General features: G+C 37.9%; 1 protein-coding gene across 3 annotated transcripts in view; it reads left to right on the plus strand.

Annotated features, from left to right (window-relative positions):
* The window catches only part of rxfp2b (relaxin family peptide receptor 2b), a 38,652-nt gene extending 16,826 nt beyond the window's left edge, over positions 1–21,826 (plus strand). For 2 of the 3 annotated variants that reach the window (XM_026934610.3, XM_026934611.3), the window contains exons 7-18: positions 1,605–1,676; positions 3,389–3,460; positions 3,709–3,783; positions 9,348–9,419; positions 13,125–13,196; positions 13,286–13,357; positions 14,293–14,364; positions 15,271–15,342; positions 15,580–15,809; positions 18,338–18,748; positions 18,842–19,060; positions 20,181–21,826. In XM_026934610.3, the coding sequence (XP_026790411.2) occupies positions 1,605–1,676; positions 3,389–3,460; positions 3,709–3,783; positions 9,348–9,419; positions 13,125–13,196; positions 13,286–13,357; positions 14,293–14,364; positions 15,271–15,342; positions 15,580–15,809; positions 18,338–18,748; positions 18,842–19,060; positions 20,181–20,443 (1,702 nt within the window). In that variant the 3' untranslated portion in view covers positions 20,444–21,826. Of the gene's footprint in view, positions 1–1,604; positions 1,677–3,388; positions 3,461–3,708; positions 3,784–9,347; positions 9,420–13,124; positions 13,197–13,285; positions 13,358–14,292; positions 14,365–15,270; positions 15,343–15,579; positions 15,810–18,337; positions 18,749–18,841; positions 19,061–20,180 lie in introns of those variants that run through there. The other variant, XM_026934614.3, reaches the window with a different exon arrangement.
* Positions 21,827–24,833: the final 3,007 nt, after the last annotated feature.

A 24,833-nucleotide genomic window follows, 5' to 3' on the forward strand; every position in this document is an offset into this window, starting at 1 on the left:
GAAGGAATTCTAGAGCATGTGTTAAATGTTTTGCAAAGACAAGTTTGTTGTCCTTCGATGTCATCAGTTTAGATTAGCATTCCTGGGTCTTGGTTGTGTTTGCTACTCATCTGTATGATTATTTGAGTACAATTAGAATGATCCATCCCTTTTAAGCAATATTACAGAAGGGTTTTAACTGTGTAATGAGATATGTGCTATTCAATTTGAATATAAATTTAAAAATCTGATTTTTTTTTTTTATTAATTTGAATTTCTAAGTCAAAATTTGCTGTTTAATTAGATCTAACTGTTCTTCCCAGCTTTAATTTGTGTCCAAGGTTTTTTAATTCTTCAAATTCAGATTCAAAAAACTACATTATGTGGAGCACAGATCTAATCACTACCATTTCAGCCAAACAGACAATAATATAGTGTTTTGAAATTTTGAATCTGAATTTAAAGTTCAAAATGGATTGTGCCACCAGACTGAAGTTGAACTTTCTGCACTTGATGTGTACATGATGTGCACATTTTTCATTCCATATTTTATTGCATAAAGAATTATAAATGATCTTTAACAGACTGCATGCCACATAACAGCTTATAGACAAAAAAACGTGTCCCCATCCACTATAATTATTTAATCTGACTGAAAAACGGACATGTGGAGCTACAATGAGCACAGCGCATCTTAAAAGAGTTGCCAAGAAAAAAAAAAAAAAAGCTCATGCAGAGAGCTCTGCTCATTAGCATGGACACGAAACATATACTCCACATAACTGTATTTCACTTTGAGTTATATAACTATATGTACATATAAAACAGATTTAGACTGCAGCAATCCCATATTGGCTGTTTTATTCAAGCTGAAGTTTTGGTGTGGAGGGGTCAGAGTTGAGAGCTCTCAAATAAGATAAAATAAGACAATCTTTCTTCTCAAAACCTTTATGATGAGGTCCTAAAACAAAATATGGAATTATTTCTTTACAAGCAACAGTCATGATTTACATTTTAGTAGACTAGTAGCCAGTAGTCTACAGCTGTGCCTAAACCATATACTAAACTTTCATTCATGTTCAGTAACTGCTTTATCTTAGCAGTTAGGGTCATGGTGGATCTGAAGCCTATCCCGGGAACACTGGGCGTGATTCGGGAATACACCCTGGGAGCACTAGTCATGAGATAGGAAAACTATGGACACACTCATTCAAACCAAGGGGCAATTTAGCAGAGGGAATCCATCTACTGACACAATGTGAAACTCCTCATAGACAGTAACCCAAGCTCAGGATCAACCCAGGGACACTGAAGCTGACGTGACAATGCTACCTGCTGCACCACTGTTCCACTAAACAGTATATTATAAATAACTCAATCCATGCTCTCAGTTTGAGTGAACTCATGTCAACTGGTTCGTACAGTGTGTGCAGTAACCTCATCAGAATTCATGCACTGTATGCACATCCTTAAAGGTTTTTATTAAATGTTACTCCACGTAGAATTGTAGACTTTCAAGCCTATTGATCGATCAGATGAAACCTCCATCATGTGCTTTGGAGAGACTACACTGGTCTTTTCTATTCTTTATGAGGATATATGTCAACATTTCTGTTCTGTTGCAGGTCTTTGAGCCAAAACTGCATCACTTTATTAAAACATGGAGTCTTTGCTGATCTCCACCAACTCAACTGGCTGTAAGTACAGCACTGCATTTATATGCAGCAAAACAATTAGGTCCACACAAACCTTTAGTTTTTACATTTACTGAAAGAAAAATATTCTTGAGGTCCATGAGAATGCACTGTATGTATATAGTATATCAAGATGCTTTTTTCCAAGCCAGCTAACAGGTGAGGCAGAGCCCAATCCAGCTAAATAATTCATTGCTAAGGGTGTCCTTTACAGGCTCAGTGGTGTCTTTCTTGCAGTCCTGGTATTTGAAATAAACCAGAACTACTGAACTACCACTGTCTGAAACATCTCTGAAATACTCTACAGGTTACATTACTTTAAATTGTTATGCTAATGGCCTGTTGCTGTGGTCATTAAACAGAAACCATAAAAAATGAGACCAGAAGGTTTATTTAGAGTTCTGCATTTTATGGTCCAGTAGCACTTAGCAGGCCATTAAATGCATTGATGTTCATTTGCATGCTAAAGATAAAATATGAGATGTGGCTTTAAACCACTTCTATATATCTTTAGAACGTGCACAATAACTCACCAGCCTCTTTATTAGTAAGTGTGCACTGTGCCCACCATGTCTGTGTTCACAAATTTCTTCCATTCTGATGTGAGATGTTAATATTCACTGAAGCTCTTGACTTGTATCTGCATGATTTTATGCACTGTGCGGCTGCCAAGTGATTAGCTGATTGAATAATTGCATGAAAGAGCAGGTGGGTGCGTTCCTAATATAGAGATCAGTGAGTTTATGTGCACACGTCTAAACATATGTAGATAGGGTTTAAAGTCACAGTTTATCCTTTATGTTTAGCATACAGATGAACATCAATGCTTTTTATGTTCCAGTAGCTCTTAGCAGGACATTAAATGCATTGATGGTCATTTGTAATAATACTTATTAATCAATACTGATCCTTACACAAGCCAATACCATGCAAGGCTTATGTCCAAGGTTAGAGTCGTACATAACTGAGACATGACAATGTTCTAGGTAAACTCCACCCAATGTGCATAACTCTTGTATTACTCTCTGAATAGCGCTTACGTCTGTAGTTACATCTGAGGTCTGAATACCAATGTACGCGATTTCCGTATTATTGTAAATCCTCACTATGTGCACGTAAATCTGTCTGTGATTGGAAGCTGTATCATTCAGTAAGCTGGGATGTTGTAGGTCTTCTCCTTGAGATCTTCACCTAACTTTTCAAGTTGCAGGTTTGTTTGTTGGTGTACTGGAGAGCTAATTCCCTTTCCTAAAGCAGTTTCATGCTGCCATCTAAATATGACTTCCTTACACATTAGCATTACTCACTGGGATCCTTGCAGGATTTTGATACACAGATTAACAGGCTCCATCTTGCTGGATTCCATCTTGAACAGTGATTATTGTTGATTATTTCTTCAGTGTCCAGTGGGCCCTTGTCTGTCAGCACTGTTCTGTAACAAATGGAAGCACTTATGCATGTATCCCAGCTGTAGAGCACAGATTGGCATTACTGAGCAGTATTTTAATAGTACATTTGGGAGGCAGAAAAGTCGGTTACTATGCCACTACACAAAAAGAACTCACTTTTACCACAGACCAAAGAAATAATGAACAGAACTGAAGCTGCACTTCTTCAGTAAAGTGATTTTAATTTACTGGAGTTATTCCATTATGTTGTTTTTGTCTCACTTCTTTGCAAGTGGTATATGAATTATATTTATGTTCTATATTTAGAATTCTGGATGACAATCCTCTGAAAACCATCACTGTGAACACATTCACTGGCCTGAGATCTCTCTTCTTCCTGTATGTACCGATTTTTTTTTTAACTAATTTAATCCTTTCTCCGTTGTTTTTTACTAATGCCTATGTGACTAATGCTGGTTGATTGTGTAGGAACTACTGTGCCTACACAATAACCCAGTCATACACTGCATCGACTTCTACCTGAGTTGTTCTCAGTAAAAGAACCATTATGTTTAGAGGTGAGAAACTGCAGGAGGCTGAAATGGTTTCTGGGTGATTATAGCTCATGTAGGTAGTGGTGTGTGCAGGTCGATGGTGAACACCTCGCTTGAACGGCTTCCTTCATCCAGACTCTGCAGACACATGCCCTTTCTCAACTGGCTGTAAGTGTGTTCTTTTCTCTCCTTTTTCTCCAATATAAAATGAATCTGAATCAGAATTCTGTCTGTCAGCCCTATTAAGTTTTATTATTAGTGCCTGGAATTATAGTGTGTTGTAGTATAATCGTCACACTATACCAGGTGGTTTCAGTAGTGCACCCTCTGCTGGCTAATTAATATGTAGTGATGGCTGGTTGTGACATTAGACCGAAAGGCTGTCATCTAATATCTAGACACTAGACATGTGGGGCAAACTATCACACACACACGCACACAACACACAACTTTTTGAATTTGAAGATCAGGGTAAATTTAACTTATTTTGTCTTCTGGGAAACATGTAACTATCTTCTGTAGCCTCTGAAGGGCAGTACTAAATGAAAAAAATATGATATTTAGGCAAAATAAGAAAAATGTACACATCTCCATTCTGTTCAAAAGTTTTGAACCCCCGGCTCTTAATGCATGATTTTTCCTTCTGGAGCATCAGTGAACGTTTGAACCTTCTGTAATAGTTGCATATGAGTCCCTCAGTTGTCCTCAGTGTGAAAAGATAGATCTCAAAATCATACAGTCATTGTTGGAAAGGGTTCAAATACACAAAAAATACTGGAAAACCAAAGAATTTGTGGGACCTGAAGGATTTTTCTGAAGAACAGCAGGCAGTTTAACTGTTCAGGACAAACAAGGGACTCATGAACAACTATCACTAAACAAAAAAGCACAGCTGTGGATCATTCAGGTAACAACACAGTATTAAGAATCAAGAGGATGTAAACGTTTGAACGGGGTCATTTTTATAAATTCAACTATTATTTTCTCTTGTGGACTATATGTAAACATCTTTTATGTGAAATATCTTATTCAGGTCAGCACTAAATAAACAATAACATGCATTTTGTGTGATCCCTCTTATTTTGGTATATTTTAAATAATGAACATTTTGCAGATTCTGAAAGGGGGATGTAAACCTTTGACCTCAACTGTATATATACATATATATATATATATATATATATATATATATATATATATATATATATATATATATATATATACATATATATATATATATATATATATATATATATATATATATATAACACAGAGCAGTATCTACATTCATATCTACACTGGGTTCGTGCCACTGGGTTTCTCTGAATACCAAACATTAAACAGAAATGTTGTAACCCTTTCATTCAAAACACTAAATTTATGGTTCTGTCATCTGTCCTTTTGTGTAATTGGTTTTGCTTTTTGACTTCTATCTATTTACAGTTTCTTCTCCTGTTAGTTAGTGCGATGTGGCCTGGCATGAAGCAAAGTTACTGTTACCACCCTGAAGCTGAATATTTTTCAATAACAGAACAAGTGTTTTATTCCACTTATACAACAGCAATTTGCCACATTATTTGCTTACATTATTTTTATTACAGGATAACATATCTTACTTGTTACTTGTTATCAGTTTATAAGATTCAGTGCTGTGGAACAGCTGTGAAACGAGTTACTTCCTTCCTTTTATGACTTATAGCAGCTATAAACTGTTGTTTACCATTTTCTCTTGAAATAAGACAGTAAGACAAAAAGCACAGCTTATCACTCACAAAGCCAACTATCCTGAAGACTAGTTAAAGGTTTACTTCTGACTGCTTCCAAAAATGCTAAACATCTCTTCACAGAAAACATCACCTTATCAGTGATTATACACATTTTTAACCTATTTATGTGAAGTGTCCACCATACAAGTCCTGTGTATGTCACTATAGAACAGAAAATAAGTCAGAGCTGCTGTTATAAAAAATTTATCAACACCTTCTGACCAATCAGAATCAAGAATTCAACAGCACTTTGCTATAAATGTCTGTGAAATCCAACATAGTTTATTTGCAGCTCATTCAAAAAAAAAACTGCAATGTTTTGGCAGTAAATAACAAAGTAATTCAAACCTTGTGAATTTTCGGTCAATTTAAACCCCCATTGTGTGTGGAACAATAGACTGTTAAAGCAAAGCTTGTGGGGGCATTTAGTTACAGGGCTCATGAGTCACATTTGAGCAGTGGCTTCTGTTGGCAGTCAGTTCTCTAATATGTATATCCATGGATATATCCTGGTCTAATCGTGACTTTTCATTGACATTTCTTCACATATTGTTACTTACTTCAATATGTTCAGATATTGAGGTGGACAGATAAGCCAGTTAAGTTGGATATTTAAAAAATGCCCATGTCTATATGGTATTCCTGTCTGTCCTGACCAGCAAGTTTGCAACATGTGCAATAAACTCAAGGACTCATTATAATAAAGCATAAATAACTGATAAATAAGACAGTTAAGACACTGAGCTCTAGACATGAATACAAATATAAATCAGATGTTTGTAAAATGATTCAGCTCATTCAACTCCATAATAGCAAATATTCTAAATTATTCGCTGATATAAATGTCCATCACAATTGGAATAATTGACTGTATTTAAGTGTGTTTTTTTAGTTGGAGTCAAACCATACATGACCTGTGGTTAGGTTACTGAGACATAATGTACATGCCTAACGAAATTTCAAGAAGAATCTAAAAAAAAAGAAGAAGAAGAAAAAAAAAACGTTATAGCCTGCATGTGTTCATATAACCAGGACATCTGATTTCAGGCATTTTTCTTTCTTCCTGGCTCTACAAGTCCATCTGGCACACTATGTCCAGATGAAACTATTGTCCGCTGAAAAAGAGAAGTTATTTCTTCTCATTTTTCTCATTTTTTCTTTCTAAAATACATAATTAGGAAGTAAATAAGATCATGAAACCTCAGTACACTGCTGTAGTTGCGTATTTCATATAAAACTATTTATTATTATTTTATTAACAGAAAAAAAATCCATTGTGACTCATTTGCACACATGTCGTAATTAAACAAAGATGACTTTTAACTGTAATGTCTTTTATTTCTTATAAATGTCAAGGCCAGGCAGCTAACCAAAAAAAAAAACAAAAAAAACCAGCAGGATTGAAGTTTTCTAATGGAATTCTCTTGGGTTCTCCTTTTGTCATTCCGTCTCAGTTTTGCTCTCCATTTTGTCTCTATGGCGTATATTAAGTTGACGTGTATTCGTGTCTTGTGTTGCAATGACATCCTGCATGGCAAAGCACTGATTGATTGCACTGAAGGTCACTTCAGGTCATTTGTACTTTGCAGATACAGTATGATTGATTTGTTCAGGTATTATGCTATACAGAGGACTGCATAAAAAGGAGCTGAGACATGATTTAAGTCAGTGTTTCCCTGTTATGGTGTTTTGTCCTCTTGCACCCCTTGCACTTGCATTAGAGTATTTTCTCTGCATTGACGCCCCTGAGTAAGCTCATTAACAAACTCTTCATTGATCTTAATGAGTGCTTCAAATATGCACTGAAATGTACAATGCCGAGGGCCCAGAATGCAGAATCAGGAAACAGTGCTGCTGGAGATTAGAGTGAATAATACAAACCTGTCCTCTAGCAATGTGTCACTGAGCATATATATCAGACAAGAGAAATGGCAATACTGTCTCTCTGTATCTATCTTTCTCTCCCTCTCGCTCTTCTATCAATCATACCATGCGTGTAAAAGGAGGCTGTAAAAGAAGGGAATAGGTTTCAGACCCAGTCGATTCTGTGAATGTTACGCAGTATCTCATCAATGAGAGTCATGTCTAGGGTTTGATTACTGATCCATGCTGAAGGAGTGATTTGGCACTGAGATAACTTTTAGAGAAATGCCCATTGAGTGTAATGTTTGTTACATCACAGCACTGTTGGATTCTCGATCGGCTCTAAGGTTTATATTAATGTGCTTGTTCTAATACATATTCATTTCTGTAATGCAGCTAATTCACAATGACTTTAATTTGGTGGATGCTCTGGTAAACAGATTTAAAAAGACGTTTATTTATCATTTTTGGAAGGAGTCTCCAGTGGCAGTGCTTTGGAACAGTCAGCAATAAAGCTGTAACTTTTGTAACTTTTTTTTTTAAGTTTTCTGACAATGGAAAGACTTCAGGACAGAGGGCTTGCTGATCTCAGTACCAGAACCAGAGCATTTCTTTGTCTTAATTAACTTACAGAGAAAAAAAGAGAGGCTGGTGAGAGAACAACTGTTTGTAGCTGCTTTAATGTCATTATAGGAGTTAACTTGTCTTCCAGATGTTCAATAACATTAAACATAACTAAAAAACAGATAAAAGGAAAGATGCGTCATAATTGAAGCAAATTGCTGTGGTATAAGAAGAATAAAACACTTCAGAGCAAGCGCCATCCTGTGTAAACGCTGCGTAAAGACTGTTGTGTGTGAAAATCTTAGGAGGTTCTGAAATAATCAAACCTGCCTGTCTGGCACCAACAACCACGCCAGTCCTGAGATCATAGAGATCACTGAGATCATAATTTTTCCCCATTCTGATATTTGATGTGAACATTAACTAAAGCGCTTGACCTTTAATTTGCATGATTTTATGCACTGCACTGCTGCCACATGATTGGCTAATTGGAAAATTACATGAATGAAGAGGTGTACAGGTGTTCCTATTAAAGTGGACAGTGAGACAAAAATCACAGAAATAAAAAAAAAAAAAAAAAAAAACCTTTCCACAACTGCTTTTCTTCATAATTAAGCTCATATTGTTATTCCATATTAATTAGGCAATGGTGTGAAATTAGTATTTTTTTCGTACCAGCAATTTAAATTTAAAGCATTTTTATATGTTGTGGAAAATAAATGTTAATTGCTTTAAAAAATTCAGCTTCAGTAATTCAGCTTATATTTTTTGCAAATGATGGCGTGTAATACACCATGTGTTTCTAGAAGTATAATTTTGAGAATCCAATTACTTTAGAAAAGATTTACCTTCTTTTCCAAAATGTAAAACACACATGGAGATAAGAGAATGAGAATACTGTTAGATTTTGTCAAACCAAATTTCAAATATCTGCTGAATTCTAATGTCTTGCTTGTTGCCTTCAAACAGCGACTCCCAAATGCCTAATTACTGTGATTAACTAAATTTCAGCAATCAGGGATTCCTGTAAATAAGATTGCTTTGCAAACAATGAGAGCTCTTGTACACCTTTTCGGATTCATACTGCATTTATAAAGTGCATTTACTAAAATAGCTGTGCTGAAACCCAAATGGATTTTCCCCAAACATATCACGTTTAAGCACTGGGTTGAAAAAGGTAGTAAAATGACAAATGGTGCTCTAAGCTCGTCCCTCATGTGGATGTGTGTACAATGTTGGAACAGTGTGTTCTCATTTACTGCTTATAATTTGCCGCACTGACTCATATCTCCTGTGCCGGGTATGTCAGAGAGATTTGTGGATGATATAATGTAAGATGTTTCCTAACTCACTGCTACATTTGTCCACAAATCAAACTTTTAACTAGTGTACTGTAAACACCCTTTATTTTAATTATCAGATCCAAATAAAGTGATTCTTATGCAATATACAATGGTTTTACTGTATTTGTTTTGGCTATCGTTAGTTTTCTTCATTAATCTTCTTTCCTTTCTTTCTTTTTTTTTTTTGCTTTGAAAGGGACTTTGAAGGGAACTGCATTCAGAGGCTGAACTACTCCACCCTGCTGTCCTGTGATGAGCTCACTGTGCTGTGAGTAAGACAAAAAGAGAGACAGAAGAGCAACAGACATCTGGAGATAAGGAATAGAAGGGCACACGGAACGGCAGAGAAAATAGTAGAGAAGAAACTTAAGGGGCTTTTCACAGAGAACTGCAGACTATGAGATAGCAACAGAAAGAACGAGAGAGAGAGAGAGAGAGAGAGACAGCAACACCAGGAGAGACCATGAGAGAGAGAGATCGCAATAGAGCGGCAGTGAGAGAGACCCAGAGAGACAGACAAGAGAATAGCAAGAGTGAGAGGGAGAGAGAGAGAGCGATAGTGAGACAGAGAGATGCACAGGGAGAGAGTATGTGACAGGGAGAGATTGCAAGACAGAGAGAGTGACGTAGAGATAAATACAGAGGACGTCAGAAGACTGATAGCAAGAGAGTGCTAATATATAATTCAATTCAACAAGTTTTATTGGCATGACCGTATACATGTACAGTATAGTCAAAGCATTACAGGAAAGAGAAGAACTGTTATTTACAACAAACATATTAATTATAACATGGAGAGTAGCAATTAAACATTATTACAAATATTGGTAATCTTAAATAAGTAAAATAAATAAATGAATGAATGAATAAATAAAAAACAGAAGACAAACAGGCGGTGTGTGTGTGTGTTTGGTTGGGTTAATCACTGTTGTGGCAGGCAGATACATACTATCCTTCTAAACCACAGCTCTCCTTCATTTCTCCTGACAGAATGGGCAGTTTGTCAGCGTTGGGCATAAGGGAGAACTGGGGGTGTGTGATATGAAATATCTTTTGAAATATATTTCATGAAAGTTTTGGAATTTGTTACACTCTGTTAGAAAGTGTAGCTCTGTCTCCACTGGGTTGTTGTTGCACTGTATGCACACACTCTTTAGAGAGTGATCTCTGACCTCTTATAGCAGCCCGTCTCAATGGCCAGTGTGTGTGCACTGTCTGTACTTATAGCAGCCCGTCTCGATGGCCAGTGTGTGTGCACTGTCTGTACTTATAGCAGCCCGTCTCGATGGCCAGTGTGTGTGCACTGAGTCTGTACTTATAGCAGCCCGTCTCGATGGCCAGTGTGTGTGCGCTGTCTGTACTTATAGCAGCCCGTCTCGATGGCCAGTGTGTGTGCACTGAGTCTGTACTTATAGCAGCCCGTCTCGATGGCCAGTGTGTGTGCACTGTCTGTACTTATAGCAGCCCGTCTCGATGGCCAGTGTGTGTGCGCTGTCTGTACTTATAGCAGCCCGTCTCGATGGCCAGTGTGTGTGCACTGTCTGTACTTATAGCAGCCCGTCTCGATGGCCAGTGTGTGTGCACTGAGTCTGTACTTATAGCAGCCCGTCTCAATGGCCAGTGTGTGTGCACTGTCTGTACTTATAGCAGCCCGTCTCGATGGTCAGTGTGTGTGCGCTGTCTGTACTTATAGCACCCTGTCTCGATGGCCAGTGTGTGTGCACTGTCTGTACTTATAACAGCCCGTCTCGATGGCCAGTGTGTGTGCACTGTCTGTACTTATAGCAGCCCGTCTCAATGGCCATTGTGTGTGCGCTGAATTTGTACTTATAGCAGCCCGTCTCAATGGCCATTGTGTGTGCGCTGAATTTGTACTTATAGCAGCCCGTCTCGATGGCCAGTGTGTGTGCACTGTCTGTACTTATAGCAGCCCGTCTCAATGGCCATTGTGTGTGCGCTGAATTTGTACTTATAGCAGCCCGTCTCAATGGCCATTGTGTGTGCGCTGAATTTGTACTTATAGCAGCCCGTCTCGATGGCCAGTGTGTGTGCACTGAGTCTGTACTTATAGCAGCCCGTCTCGATGGCCAGTGTGTGTGCGCTGAGTCTGTACTTATAGCAGCCCGTCTCGATGGCCAGTGTGTGTGCACCGTCTGTACTTATAGCACCCCGTCTTGATGGCCAGTGTGTGTGCGCTGAGTGTGTACTTTGTCAGCGTGGATCTGTGCTGGAGCTCAGTCACTGTGCTCAGGTAGTCAGCTACAGTGTACTGTCGATTTAGGGCCAGATAGCACTGGGTTTTACTTTGTGCTTGTGTATGTGTGTTCCAGTGGGTGATGTCGTTTTGTTTTTGTAGGGTTATAATTTGCTGAGGTCTGATTGTTCTTCTGTGCAGCTGCTCCTGATGTAGAACCGTGTTAGTGTGTGTTAGTGAGCTGAGATTCAGGACAAGCCGGGTGAGGAGACTCTTCTGTCTGCTCAGCTCTTGGCATTGCAGGGCTTTGTAGTGATAGACCTGGGGATCACTGTGTTTTAGGTGGAGCCAGTATTTGATAGATCTGAGAGAAAAGGAGAGATAAGAGACAAGCAAGACAAAAAAAGAGCGAGTGACAGAGAGGAGAAGCGATTAACACAGAGACCGAGAGCCCATACACGTGCACACACACCCACACCCACACACACACACACTATTCTACTTGGTATTCTGTTTTTTATTCTCAGGCCTCTCGTTCATCACTAGTGCTTCTTTTTGACTTAGTACTCTTGTTACCATTTATTTATTTTTGTAGTTCTTTTCTGATTTGTTTCCCAAGTGTGTATCCGAGCATTGGCAATACAAATGTTAATATCTGTAATGCCAATAAAGAATGAGAGAGAGAGAGAGAGAGAGAGAGAGAGAGAGAGAGGAAATAGAGGGGGGCGTAAAGAGAGGCAGCACTTAAGAGAGACAGTGCTCGAGAGAAAGAGAGGGAGACAGAGAGAGACAGTGCTCGAGAGAGAGAGAGCGCGAGAGAGAGAATCTATAAAGCCAAAAGTTTGTGGACACCTGACTTGCCCCACGCCTCCTCGCCCCAACATCAGTGCCTGACCTCACTAATGCTCTTGATGGAAAGCCTTCCCAAAAGAGTGGAGGTTATTAGCAAAGCAGCAAAGGGGGACTAAATCAAAAAGCGCATATTAATGTGATGCTCGGGTGTCCACAAACTTCTGGCCCTATAATGTAGCAAGATTGAGAGAAAGTGAGAAAGAGAGAGAGTGAGAGATATAACAGGAGAGAAAGAGAGATGCAGAGAGAGACAAAGAAGGATAGCACTCATGAGAGAGAAATTTAATTATCAAATTATCTAAATGAGATTGATAATGCAGCAGATTATTAGGATTGATTAAGTCATAACAACTGGTCCATATTTATAATAAAAGCCATGTGTCATGTCTCCTGCTGTTTTGGGCATATTACCTGGGACAGCATCAAGGCATGTGTCAACACATCCTTCATTTGGGCAAGAAATTACTTTTTCGACCTTTAATTAAGGCAGGAGGCCTGGGGTAATGAAGGAACTTCGAGTGCAAACACACAGGTCCTGGTTTCATCTGCACTCTCAGGCTGTTCCCATCAACTCCACTCAAGCAGACCTTAATGGTTTTTCATCAGGGCATGCTGTTCCATAAACAAAAAGGCTGTACTTTAGTTCGAATGAATAAATAAATAAATAAATAAATGACTTTGTGATTTCTGGCATTTGGCTGTTCGTCTATTTTGTTGTTGTTGTTGTTGTTGTTGTTTTTGCGAAGGTGATCAGATGGTTATTACATGTACAGTATGTATATATTATTGCATTTTACAGTTTCCATTCATACCACAGTGTCACTGCCTTTCTACATCATTGCCTTTTCTTCCACTGGGACAGAAATGAAGTGGTCTCTCAATAAAGGACAATCATTTCACAGTCCTTCACTCTGCTCTTCTGCCTAGATCACTGCGAGCAAATCACATCAAGAGGCTTCCGGAAAACACTTTTCAATCTCTGCATGTGCTGGGAGAGCTGTGAGTACGACCGCAATGTCTATGTCACTGAGTATTAGATATGAGCTGCGTATTTATTAACAATCCCAATATTTCTGTGGATTACACAGGGACCTTTCCAGTAACCAAATAAAAGAGCTGCCATTGAACATCTTCAGGGGTTTGCAGTCTTTACAGATACTGTGAGTTTTCTTTTGGAACAAATGGAATAGCTGATTTAGGGATTTGTAAATATGTGCACTTTAAGGGCTTCATAACATCTAAGGCTGTTTGTGAATATTCTGACTATTCCATATGCCAGTGGTAAAATTTGGAAAGATCCAATTATAAAAATTCCATTTCTTACAAAGGTCCTGATAAGAAACTAAGAGGACTGAATGGCGATAGCACTTACCTTTTAATGCTTAACAATTAATGACTAGTTTATGGCTATAAATCAGGCATAAATAAGTCATTCTGTTTCATTTCATCGTAGCACGTCATGTTCCCCATACCCCTCTGCCTCCATTTCTTCTTCCTGTTTTTGACTTTTCTTTAAACGAGCCATATCATTAGTTCACTAATCAGACCAGAGAGGGTAAATAAAATGAAAAATCCACAAAAGTCTGTGAAAACTCTCCCATTTCTGAGCTAATGTCTCTAGCCCTGTAGCTAGTCTCTGGTCCGATGAGCTGCCTTCACCTAAATAATTTATAAACCACAATGGAGGATGTCAGACAGAAGCTACAGTGGTTCATGTTTAGATATCTAGAGTCACTGAACTACAGTGTTTATCAGCTCTACTACAATAGTTTTTCAAATACTTACCTAAAAATACTTTGCTGGGTCTGCAGTTGATGAAGCAAGACTTTAAAACAGTACAAAGCTTGGACTTTAGGTTACAAACACTCATCTCAATAGAGCTCTGAATTTGTAGCTGTATGTACAGGATTGTAATTGTAGCGGGATGTCATTAATATAGTCAATTGTACCTTAAGGGGCCAGTATTGTATCTTTAAGGGAACCTTTATTTTTATATACTATGGGGATCCAATTATGTACAGTACTATGTCTTGTTTTCTGGATTTTCTATTACATTTTGTTCCATGTCGTCCTCTGTGTATTATATCATTTGTAGGAATCTTTCCCAAAACCCATTGAGCCACATCCACCTGAGCCAGTTTGATCATCTCACGCAACTCCAGTCACTGTGAGTAAAGGATCAGTATTTTTATTATTCAATTTTTTTTACAAGCCGTACGAATATGACCTTGTAAAGCTCTTATAACACTCTTAAATTCTTGAAGTTGAATGCTCAGGAGGTGTTGGTGGCTTTAGTTTATGGTAATAATAATTCCTATTCTATATTCTAATTCACAGATGGTAAGTAAGTGGGACATTGCTTTAGTAGAATTCAGCTGACATATATACATTAATTCATTTAAATGTGTTCAAAGTATGGTCAATATTTCATGTAAATTGATGGAATTCCATAATGGCCATAGCAGTCATGTGATAGATTGACTGTGGTGTGTTAAATATTAAGTTGAAATAATGACAAATAAAAAATTAACTCGAAATAACAAGATATAAAACTAGAAATTATGCATTCTTAAGTCAAAATAATTTGATATTAAGTTAAAATAATGACCTACAACTTTGAAATACAAGCTATTAATCTGAAATAATGACATAATATTTTGACACAACTAATTATGTAAAAATAATGAAACATTAGTCCCCACTTACAGAAGGGCTTCTATATGACATTACTTGTCATATTCAGCAGTGTTATGAGTTTAGAATACATTTAAGTACCGAATGGTTATTTCTTTTACTTTTTCAATGCCAATAGTATAAAAAAAAATAATAATTTTGTCTTTTTTTGTTATACCTGCCATTTTGTTAGGAGAGACCACCATTGTGCCCCAATGTGTGTACTGAAATGAGGTTTTGTACCATTCCAGACCAAGCGCTATGAGCTGATAAAAGAAAAACAAATTAAACAGAAGGCCAGACTCTGTGCTTGTCCAACCTAGAACACACCGAAGCTCAGTACTGCTGAAAGCCTGTGAGAGAAGGATAATAACTACTGAAACTCTACTCACTTCCACAGGGGCCTGGAAGGAGTGGAGATCCCAGACATCCAGACCCGCATGTTCCAGTCAATGAAGAACCTCTCCTACATGTAGCTCACTCATTTTCATCACATAACAAATCATCCACTCATGTAAAAAAGCATTGTCTCATTAATACTTAGATACATTTTATAATATCTTATAATCCTGTAGGATAGGTTAATGCATTGTGCATAAGTGCTGACGGTGCTTTAATCTAGATTTACATCTAGAACAGTGAATGATATTAAAATCACACTGCTTGGGTCCACTAGTAATAGCAAACTGTTCTGTTAACATTTCCACAGATACTTTAAGAAATTCCAGTACTGCTCCTACGCTCCTCATGTCCGGAAATGCAAGCCCAACTCGGATGGCCTCTCGTCTTTTGAAGACCTCCTGGCGAGTGTAATCCTCCGGGTCTCTGTGTGGGTGATGGCCTTCCTCACCTGCTTTGGGAATCTCTTCGTCATTGGCATGCGCACGCTCATCCGTGCAGAGAACAACCTGCATGCCATCTGCATCAAAGTTTTGTGTTGTGAGTATTGGAGTACAACAAGTCTAAGTGTTCTGGATCAAGGATGAAAAAAAGGGAAAAAAGGAAAACAAGCAATATTCTACAAATATACCAAATGATTATTTTATACTCTTAATATGATATTGTTTATTTGTTTGTTTTTGACATAATTCTTCACTTTAAACTTCTCCCATAATGTGCTGTTGCTCCCATAATGTAATCACTGTTACGAGACAAAAGTAGAGAAGATTATACATTTATACATATTTGTACTTATATTTATAAAAATGTCTATAAGTGTATTGCATATATTATGCACAATAATTCATGAGTTCTCCAATTTTTTTGTAGCCAGGGACCCCTTTAACAGTAAAATAAATTCCAATTATGTGTACAATAATATTTTGTCTATTTACTAGAGCAATCAAGCTTTTTATTCCTGAACTTCACATGAACAGGATGCAAGCCTTTTTTTTTAGTTGTTGAGGTTTAGATTAAATTCCAGTTTAGATTTGGCTAAGAACTATATGAACTCAATAATGAATGTAATAACTTTGATAATGGTGGGTGATGATGTGATGATGGTGATTTAAAGTGATGGTGTGATTTCCACCACTTAAAAAAAAAAAATCACCCCTGCCTATGCTTCATGGACACACTTTGAGAGGTACTGCAGTAATTTTCTTCTTTTTCTTTTCTTTAAAAGCCTGTTCTGCATACTACAGGTGCAAATCAACTCCATCTTACAAAAGGTGTCTATCTGCACTCTTACTTGTAGCATGCAGATCCTCAACAATTACGATCCCCTACATTTACGACACCTGTTATTCATGAATACATGTCCTGGAGGAGCCTGTTTTCAAGTGGTCTCAGGAATACTTTGACATCCCCAGTGCCTTGTATATGGTTTTGAAAATGTACCCCTTAATATTCAGGAAGATTGGTTATTTAGCAGTGCAGATGGTGCACTAAAATAATTGCCTTGCACCGTTCTCTCTCTCATTCCACATATGAGGACCAGAGTCAAACAATTTCCTGCTAGACCGACAATTCCCTCAGTCACTCCCTGTATCTATTTTCTCTCTCTCTCTTTCTCTCCATCTGTCTTTCTTAATAACCTAGGATGCCTCTATAGTTGACATTCTCCAGATTTGTCATTCAGTCCCTGAGAGTTCTCATGTCGTGACAGAAGTTGTGTAATCTTGTGTAATCTTGTCGGCTCTCCTGATCCTCTTTTAGACATTAGATTCCATCACAATATGTTCTTGAATCATGCTCTATTTTCTCATCTTTGGCTTCATTCCCTTGGGAAATAGGTGTCAATGCTTTCAAGCCAGCACCATTAACTCTAGCACCCTTTTTGTCAGTAGGCAGGATTCTGAAATATTGAATCGCATAAAGAATGGATAATTCATGTAGGAAGAAGTCCAACTGTTTTCACCACATCTTCTAGAATACAGAAGTAGAGATGTTATATCGAAGGGTTATTTTGCAGCATATTGTTTAGTTAACAATGGTTTATGAGAGCACTGAGCTAGTTCCTACTGAATTGATTCTCCACGAGCAGAACTTTCTGTTCTGTTTTGAATTCCTGAGAAGAAATATGCCTCTTTAGACATCAGTTACGGAGTAAATATTTTGCAATGCCCCTGGACAATGCATAGCTTGAGCAGATAAATTAATCTACGGCATTAATCAACTCTGTATTTTCCTGTCTTGTGACGAATCTCTGGCAACACTTCCCCACCTCTGAGTTATTACTACTATAGGAGGCTTGTCACGTAAGGAATAAAACATGACACGGCATGCTGTTATAGGAAAATAATCAGTGACAGGCTGGTGTGATGCATCCTGATGCAAAGTGGGGTTACTCTTACCATTATAATGATTATGTTCCAGTAATAGCATGTCACAAAGTGTTTTATTCCATATATATCACAGCAATTTGCCAACAGTTACAATTTTTAATTTTATCAATAAACAACACATCATACTTTTCATACTTCTCTCTCTTGAAGTTAATAAGACAAAACACACAGTTTGTCATGGTCCTCTGTTCTGAAGACTTTCCCATGGCTGGAAATGCACTGACTATTTCAAAGCACTGACGCTGACAACTCCTTCCATAAATGCTAAACAAACGTTTCCTTACAGAAAACTTCACCAGGTTGATGATTATATGTTTTTCTTTGTTAAATAAAATTTTAAAATCTGCTATTATTAGGCTTAGATTGTGTGAATCGTCTGCCACACAAGGCCCTGTGAATGATTTGTTAATAAATAAATGATAATGTATTAGAACAGGCGCATTAATATGAATTAGTCAAAACCTTCTGACCGGTCACATTCGAGAGTATGTGATAAGAGCACCATGGTATAACAGACTTACGTAATCAACAATACACTTTCTTTCTGGTCACCTCCCTAGATTACCACATTTTGGTTATATCCAGTCAGAACTGTTTTGTTCTGTAGTCTCTATCTGTTTGTTCTTATATCTTCATGCAATCATGCTTTCACTTCCTCTTTCCATGACACCTTCCCTGCAGGTGCAGATTGTCTGATGGGCGTCTACCTTTTCTTTGTGGGCATCTACGATGTAAAGTTCCGTGGAGAGTACAACAAGAATGCCCATGTGTGGATGGAGAGCCTTGAATGTCGCACCATTGGCTTTCTGGCCATGCTGTCCTCCGAGGTGTCTGTCATGCTCCTCACCTACCTGACCCTGGAGAAGTTTCTGGTTATTGTGTTCCCACTGAGTCACCTAAGGCCAGGGAAAAATCAGACATTCACCATTTTGGCTGTGATCTGGCTCGTAGGAATCTCGATTGCCACTGTGCCGCTGCTCAACGACGAGCTCTTCGGGAACTACTACGGCCGAAACGGCGTCTGCTTCCCTCTGCACTCTGAGCGTGTAGAGAAACCTACAGCGAAGGTATATTCCATCGGCATATTTCTGGGTGAGTGCTGAGAACATGGAGAACTTCTTATATGCAGCTTAATAATATATCTAATGTAAATGTATGTATTCTCCTCTGCTGTGTTGTGTGTAGGACTCAACCTAGTAGCATTCCTCATCATCGTCATCTCCTACTCCAGCATGTTTTACTCCATCTACAAGACAGGCATTAATGCCACAGAGCTGCGCAGCCGGCTGCACAAGGACGTGGCTGTGGCCAACCGCTTCTTTTTCATCGTGTTCTCTGATGCCCTCTGCTGGATCCCCATATTCCTGGTCAAAATTCTCTCTCTGCTCGAGGTGGAGATTCCAGGTATATGCAGGAAACACCACAAATTTCCCTCAAAGATGATTGCATTCATTTTGGTATTAGGACTAAACACTTAACATGCTGTTTATAGTTTGTTGAATAGATTGCTGTAATCCAGCTCTCCTAATAGTCCTTGCATTAGAAACAGTTGCAAGTAATTCCTGGTTGAATCTGTAACCTGTAATTAAATCTTAATTTCTTAAGGCTAGGAATGTTGTGGTCTCTGTGGCCCCTTATTTAAATCGTGCTGTATAGTATAATAAAGTATAGTATAATTAATTTTTTTTCTAAGTCTACACAGACCAAAGGTTTCAATCTATAACAGAACAGTGCAAGACTCTAATGATCGCTGGGAGCATTTTCAAACTGAAGAATTTCCTAAACTGCATGAATTTTGTCAAATGTTTTAACCTCTTTTTACATTTCTCTTTGATGCATTGTATTCCTACATAGGGATAGTCCATTTACCTTGATATTTAACATCTAAAGAATCTGCATTTGATAATCTGCATTTGTATCAAATAATTTTCTGCATGAATGGGTTAAATTGCTTAAATAAATTCTAAAGAATATTTTGTCATTTATATAGAAATTAGACTAAGATGTTTCAAGTGTGTGTGTAGAAATGCCAATTTTTTTTACTAACCTTATGGGTTTTGGCATATTATAAAGACAGCTAAAATAGCGCTATAAGCTCATGTATGAATGACTTTAAACTACTGGCACACTTTTAAATAGCTGTTATCAGTTTTTTTTCTCTAATAAAAATGCACTTGTATGCCCTTCAGAGAGAAACCAACTCTTATTGAGAGCTAATAGGAAGTGTCCATTAAAGCACACCTCATCAAAGTCCTGACAATCAAAAAAACACAAGCGTTTGGTGCACCTTAAAACCCTTGCAATATGAAAGCAACAGATTCAAATGTAAAATATACAATATTACAAAAAATTTAACTCTGATATCAGCAGATTTGTTAGTTTGTCAGAATTCAGTGGCAGTGACATCTGTTGGATTTCTCCACACCGCCACACATTTATGTCATGTTATGTTATATTCATCAGTTTGTGAGACATGCATTTTTGTTCTATTGTCTTCTCACTGTTTTCTCCATTTCCCTCTAAGGAACCATCACATCTTGGGTGGTAATCTTCATCCTGCCTATCAACAGTGCCTTGAACCCCATCCTGTACACCCTGACTACCAGCTTCTTCCGAGAGCAGGTGGAGCTGATGCTGTGCCAGTGGCAAAGACACTCCACCCTCAGAAAGGAACGGAAGAGCTTGACCAGCTCAGTCATTGACATAGAAAACTCACGACGTCCATACTGCACGCGTGACTTCGTGCCACGGACCTCCATCTTAAACTTTAATGGCAGTTTCAGATGAACTGCTGAGTATCCTGTGAGTTTATAAACCGATGGAAAAGAGGTTTGGTTCCCCAGGTGACGCTTGGAGATGTGATGATACTGTACCTTGGTTTGGTTCTGCTTTATGTTGATCCAAGAAGTGAAAGCCAGCAGTGGATATGTACACAAAACCTGAGGTAACCTCAGCACGAACGAAGAATGGGACTTTTACAGGACAGACCACAACTTTACTAGACATGATATTCATGTACTCAAAATATGTTTTACAGAGATTCAGCAATCATTGTACTGAACAATGCTAGTTACCAAGCAACTAGCATCTTACTGAGTAATTAAATGGAAGGCATACTCCATAAGACATGCAGCTAAGCTCTTTTTCTACCGATACCTCATACAAGTTTCTCATAAGCATTGCGTCGCCATTAGAAAAGGCTCCTATGAAATGTATAACTTTATTTAAGTGTTCATAAAATGACGAAGTTCATAAAGCTGATACGCTGACAATGCTGACAAAGTCACAGTTACAGGTTAGATTTAATTGATATGTCATTATTTCAGTATACTCATTATTTTGACTTAATAACACAGTATTAAGAGTTTTTATCTCATTATTTCAACGTATTATCTTGAAATACTATTGTGAAATGATGACATAGCACCTTTTCCACAGCTTGCATTTCAGGGCTTCTGTAATTTTTAAAACGTAATTTGAACAAAATTAATAAAGATTCATGTATTTGGCAAAATTGTCACATCTGCCCTGATTATGCCCTCATTGGCTTATCATATTCTGACCATGTCCCTCCTTCTTTTTTTAACGCCTCATTTTCCATATATGGTCATTGTTTCCTGTTCTCATTACCTTGTTGCCAAGGTTGTTAATTAGTTTCACCTGCTGCTTGTTATAATGGTCTAGTTTGTCTATTTAAACCCTCTTGCTTGGCTTTTGAGTTTGTAATGTGCTGCATGTGCAAATCTGTATTACAAAGCAGTGGACTTCAGTCTTGTCTCTAGTCTTAGGTCTTCGATCTTTATCCCAGAGAACCAGTAGTTTGTAATGAAGTCATGATGAAGGCTGGTGGTTTATGGGTTACTCTGCTGTGTTGCTAAACTGGGATGGATGCCTGTCTGGTGTACAGGCTCTGATTCCTGGATTAATACTAATAAATATGCTTTTAGTATGTATTTGCGTCCTGTGTCCTGCAACTGTCCTCTGTCCTGTACCCCATGGTAAAGATTTTATTTAGATATATTTGTTGCGTTTAGTGATGTTACTATGAATTTGAAGAACTTGAAACATGCCCATAATCTCTTTAAAAGTACAGTGCGTGAAAGTATACTGTACATTTCAGAAATCTGTTTTACTATCTTTGAAGCTGTTTTCTTTTTTTTTTTAAATTCACCCTAGTTCTGTAATGTATTTTTGGAATGTAGAACTACATGAGTTTTTTTTTATGTTGTATGTTTATTTGTTGCTTATTTATACATGTAACATATAATATGCTTTTAGTATGCTTTTGAAACATAATAATATAGTATTTGTTACATTAAAAATTTAAAACATACAGAGCAAATAAAATGATTCATTTTTTTTTTTTTTTTTTTTTTTTGAAGTCTAAGCATTACTTTATAGTGTTTCCATGCTAGCTCACATTATTACTGAACACAGCGATGTTTGGAATCATGGTACTATTTGGAATTACATTCATAACTAGTGTATTGTTTCCTTTCTACTGACTGACAGAGATAGTGACAGGAACAGTGAGTGATAAATAGCAGCAGGGTCATGAGGGATTAGATTTATCTAGAGTGAGCCTGAGTGAGGACTCGTCATCTCAGTGAAAGAACAAAAAAACTGTAATAATTGGCATCTTGGTTCATCGGGGACCACTGGTATAAAGGGACTAGCAGGGCTAAAATATATTTAAAAAAAAATAGGATCAGTTTTTGGCATCCATATTGGCTTACTGTATTTGCTGTTAACTAATTGTTTAAATTTCTTTTTTCTATATTTTTGAAAAACCAAGAACACCACCACCACCAATTGGTCATAAGCAAAAATACATAGAATAGTATGAAGTAGAGGCTGGGGCTGATTTCTTTCCAGCCCACAGTGTAGATTCATGCAGCCTATCAGTGACAGTCATGTTAGGTGATTACACTTCATTTTGTATGCACTGAGGTTAAGTTATTTAATTTATCCTGCCTCACTGACATCCATAACACATCAACAGTGACTGAGAAAATGCATTTGATTTACATTTATGGCATATGCCCTTATCCAGAGCAACTTACAATTATCTCATTTATACAACTGAGCAGTTGAGGGTTAATGTCTTTGCTCAAGGGCCCAGCAATGGCAGCTTGGCGGTGCTGGGATTCAATCTCTCAACCTTCTGAGCAGGAGTCCAACAGCTTAACCAGTGAGTTACCACTTCCCACTGATTAGCAATAACATTAAAACCACTGACAGGTGAAGTGTATAACATTGATTATCTCATTACAATGGCACCTGTCTAGGGTGGGATATATTTGGCAGCAAGTGAGCAGTCAATTCTCGAAGTTGATGTGTTGGAAGCAGGAAAAATGGGCAAGCGTAAGGATCTGAGCGACTTTGACAAGGGCCAAATTGTGATGGCTAGACGACTGGGTCCAAGCATCTCCAAAACGGCAGGTCTTGTGGGGTATTCCCAGTATGAAGTGGTCAGTACCTACCAAAAGTGGTCCAAGGAAGGACAACTGGTGAACTAGCAACAGGATCCATCAGCTCTGTGTATTTTCTCTCTCTGCACAGTCTATCATCACAGACAAAATCATGTATCACTCTGATGGAACAATGAATTATGGTGGCAACAAGATACAAGTAAAAAAAAAGACAAGAACTAAAATGTTTATGAATTTTTCAAAACCAAACCACTCAAATCTTTATTCCCATGTAGTCTTTTTTTTTTTGTCTGTATACTTGGATACCTTTTTTCCACTGGAACTCATGAATCTGTGATAATTTTGCATTGATAAATGTGTCACATCTGGCTCTGGTGTATCATTACTGAGGCAGCAAACCGTCGCTGGCTGTCAGGTTCGCCATCCAAATAAGAATGTGAGATCGCCCTAGTCATCAAAAATGAGTCAGCGTCTGAACTCTGCACTCAGGTAGTGAAGATTGGAATGAAGGCCCCTTCAGGGAAACACACCAGTCACTTAACTGTCAGAAAGAGTCAGACTATACAGACTGTAATTGTTTCATTCTGCCATGGTTTCTTGCATTCTCCTGTATGAGATATATCATGGGCACTAGAAATTTCCCTCATATATTTTGGGGATACACTTAGAAAAATGGTTCTATCTAGTACCTCCCAAAAAACCCTCTTTTTTCCCAATATGCAACATGATTCTGGGACAGGGTAACAGTACAGTAAGGGAGAAAGCAAATTAAATGAATTGTACCTTAATGGTTAAATAATTATTGTACTATTCATAGCAAGGAATGAACCGGATGTAATATCTCAAGTAGCTTTCTTAAGACTCTAGGTACAAAAAGAATAGTTATTAAAGTTCACCTTGAAACACAGTAAATGTGCTTATATTGAAATGTTTGTGATGTGCGTAATGGTTCTGGTGCTAATTTGTTGGTTGGTGCTGTATTTTCATTATTCTTGTGAGAAGTTAGCAGTTGTCTACGGCGCTGACGTCACAGGGGGGCATTGCTAACACAATTACAACTGAGTTAGTAAGAGAAAAAATTTCAGTGATTTCAAATGTAATACATAATGGTCCGATTTAGAGGTTAGCTCCTAGCAACAAAAGAGCAAGAGTTTTAACAATAATTCACCATTTTCCAGACCATATTAATCGCATTAATGAGAAATCCAACATAGATGTAGTGGAGACAATAAATGTTAACCTCAAAGTTCCAGAATGCAATGCAGATATACGGTGCAGATACACTGGGTTACGGCAGAGACTCGGCTCCGCTGGTTAGCGATCTATGAAATGATGAGTGAATGGTCTTGATGTCAATAATAGGATGAAAGCTGAAGTTTTGGAAGCTGAACTGTCTGAGCAGAGTGCACAGAGAAGGAGGAGAGGGAGCTGGACAGATTAAAGGATGAAAGCGCTGCTGCACTGGGAGGATGTTAGTTAGGGCCCCTGAAGGTTCATATACAATCTGCTTTGTTCATTAACAAATCTGTTCAGTGCAGTAGAGCCTGCAGGACAAGGGCTCGGTACATGTGACATGATATAATATGAAAATAGTGCAAATCTTTCTTCTTCCTGCGGATAGAGCGAGCAGTCCTGGTTTGGATTTTATGTCTCGTTGTCTATAAACAAGGATTAACCAACTTAAATATGACTAACTAACTAGACCACCATAAACTGTGTACATAATCAGTAAGTACAGATTTAAA

The sequence above is a fragment of the Pangasianodon hypophthalmus genome, chromosome 14, assembly GCF_027358585.1.
Source record: "Pangasianodon hypophthalmus isolate fPanHyp1 chromosome 14, fPanHyp1.pri, whole genome shotgun sequence".
In the NCBI taxonomy this organism is placed as follows: Eukaryota; Metazoa; Chordata; class Actinopteri; order Siluriformes; family Pangasiidae; genus Pangasianodon; species Pangasianodon hypophthalmus.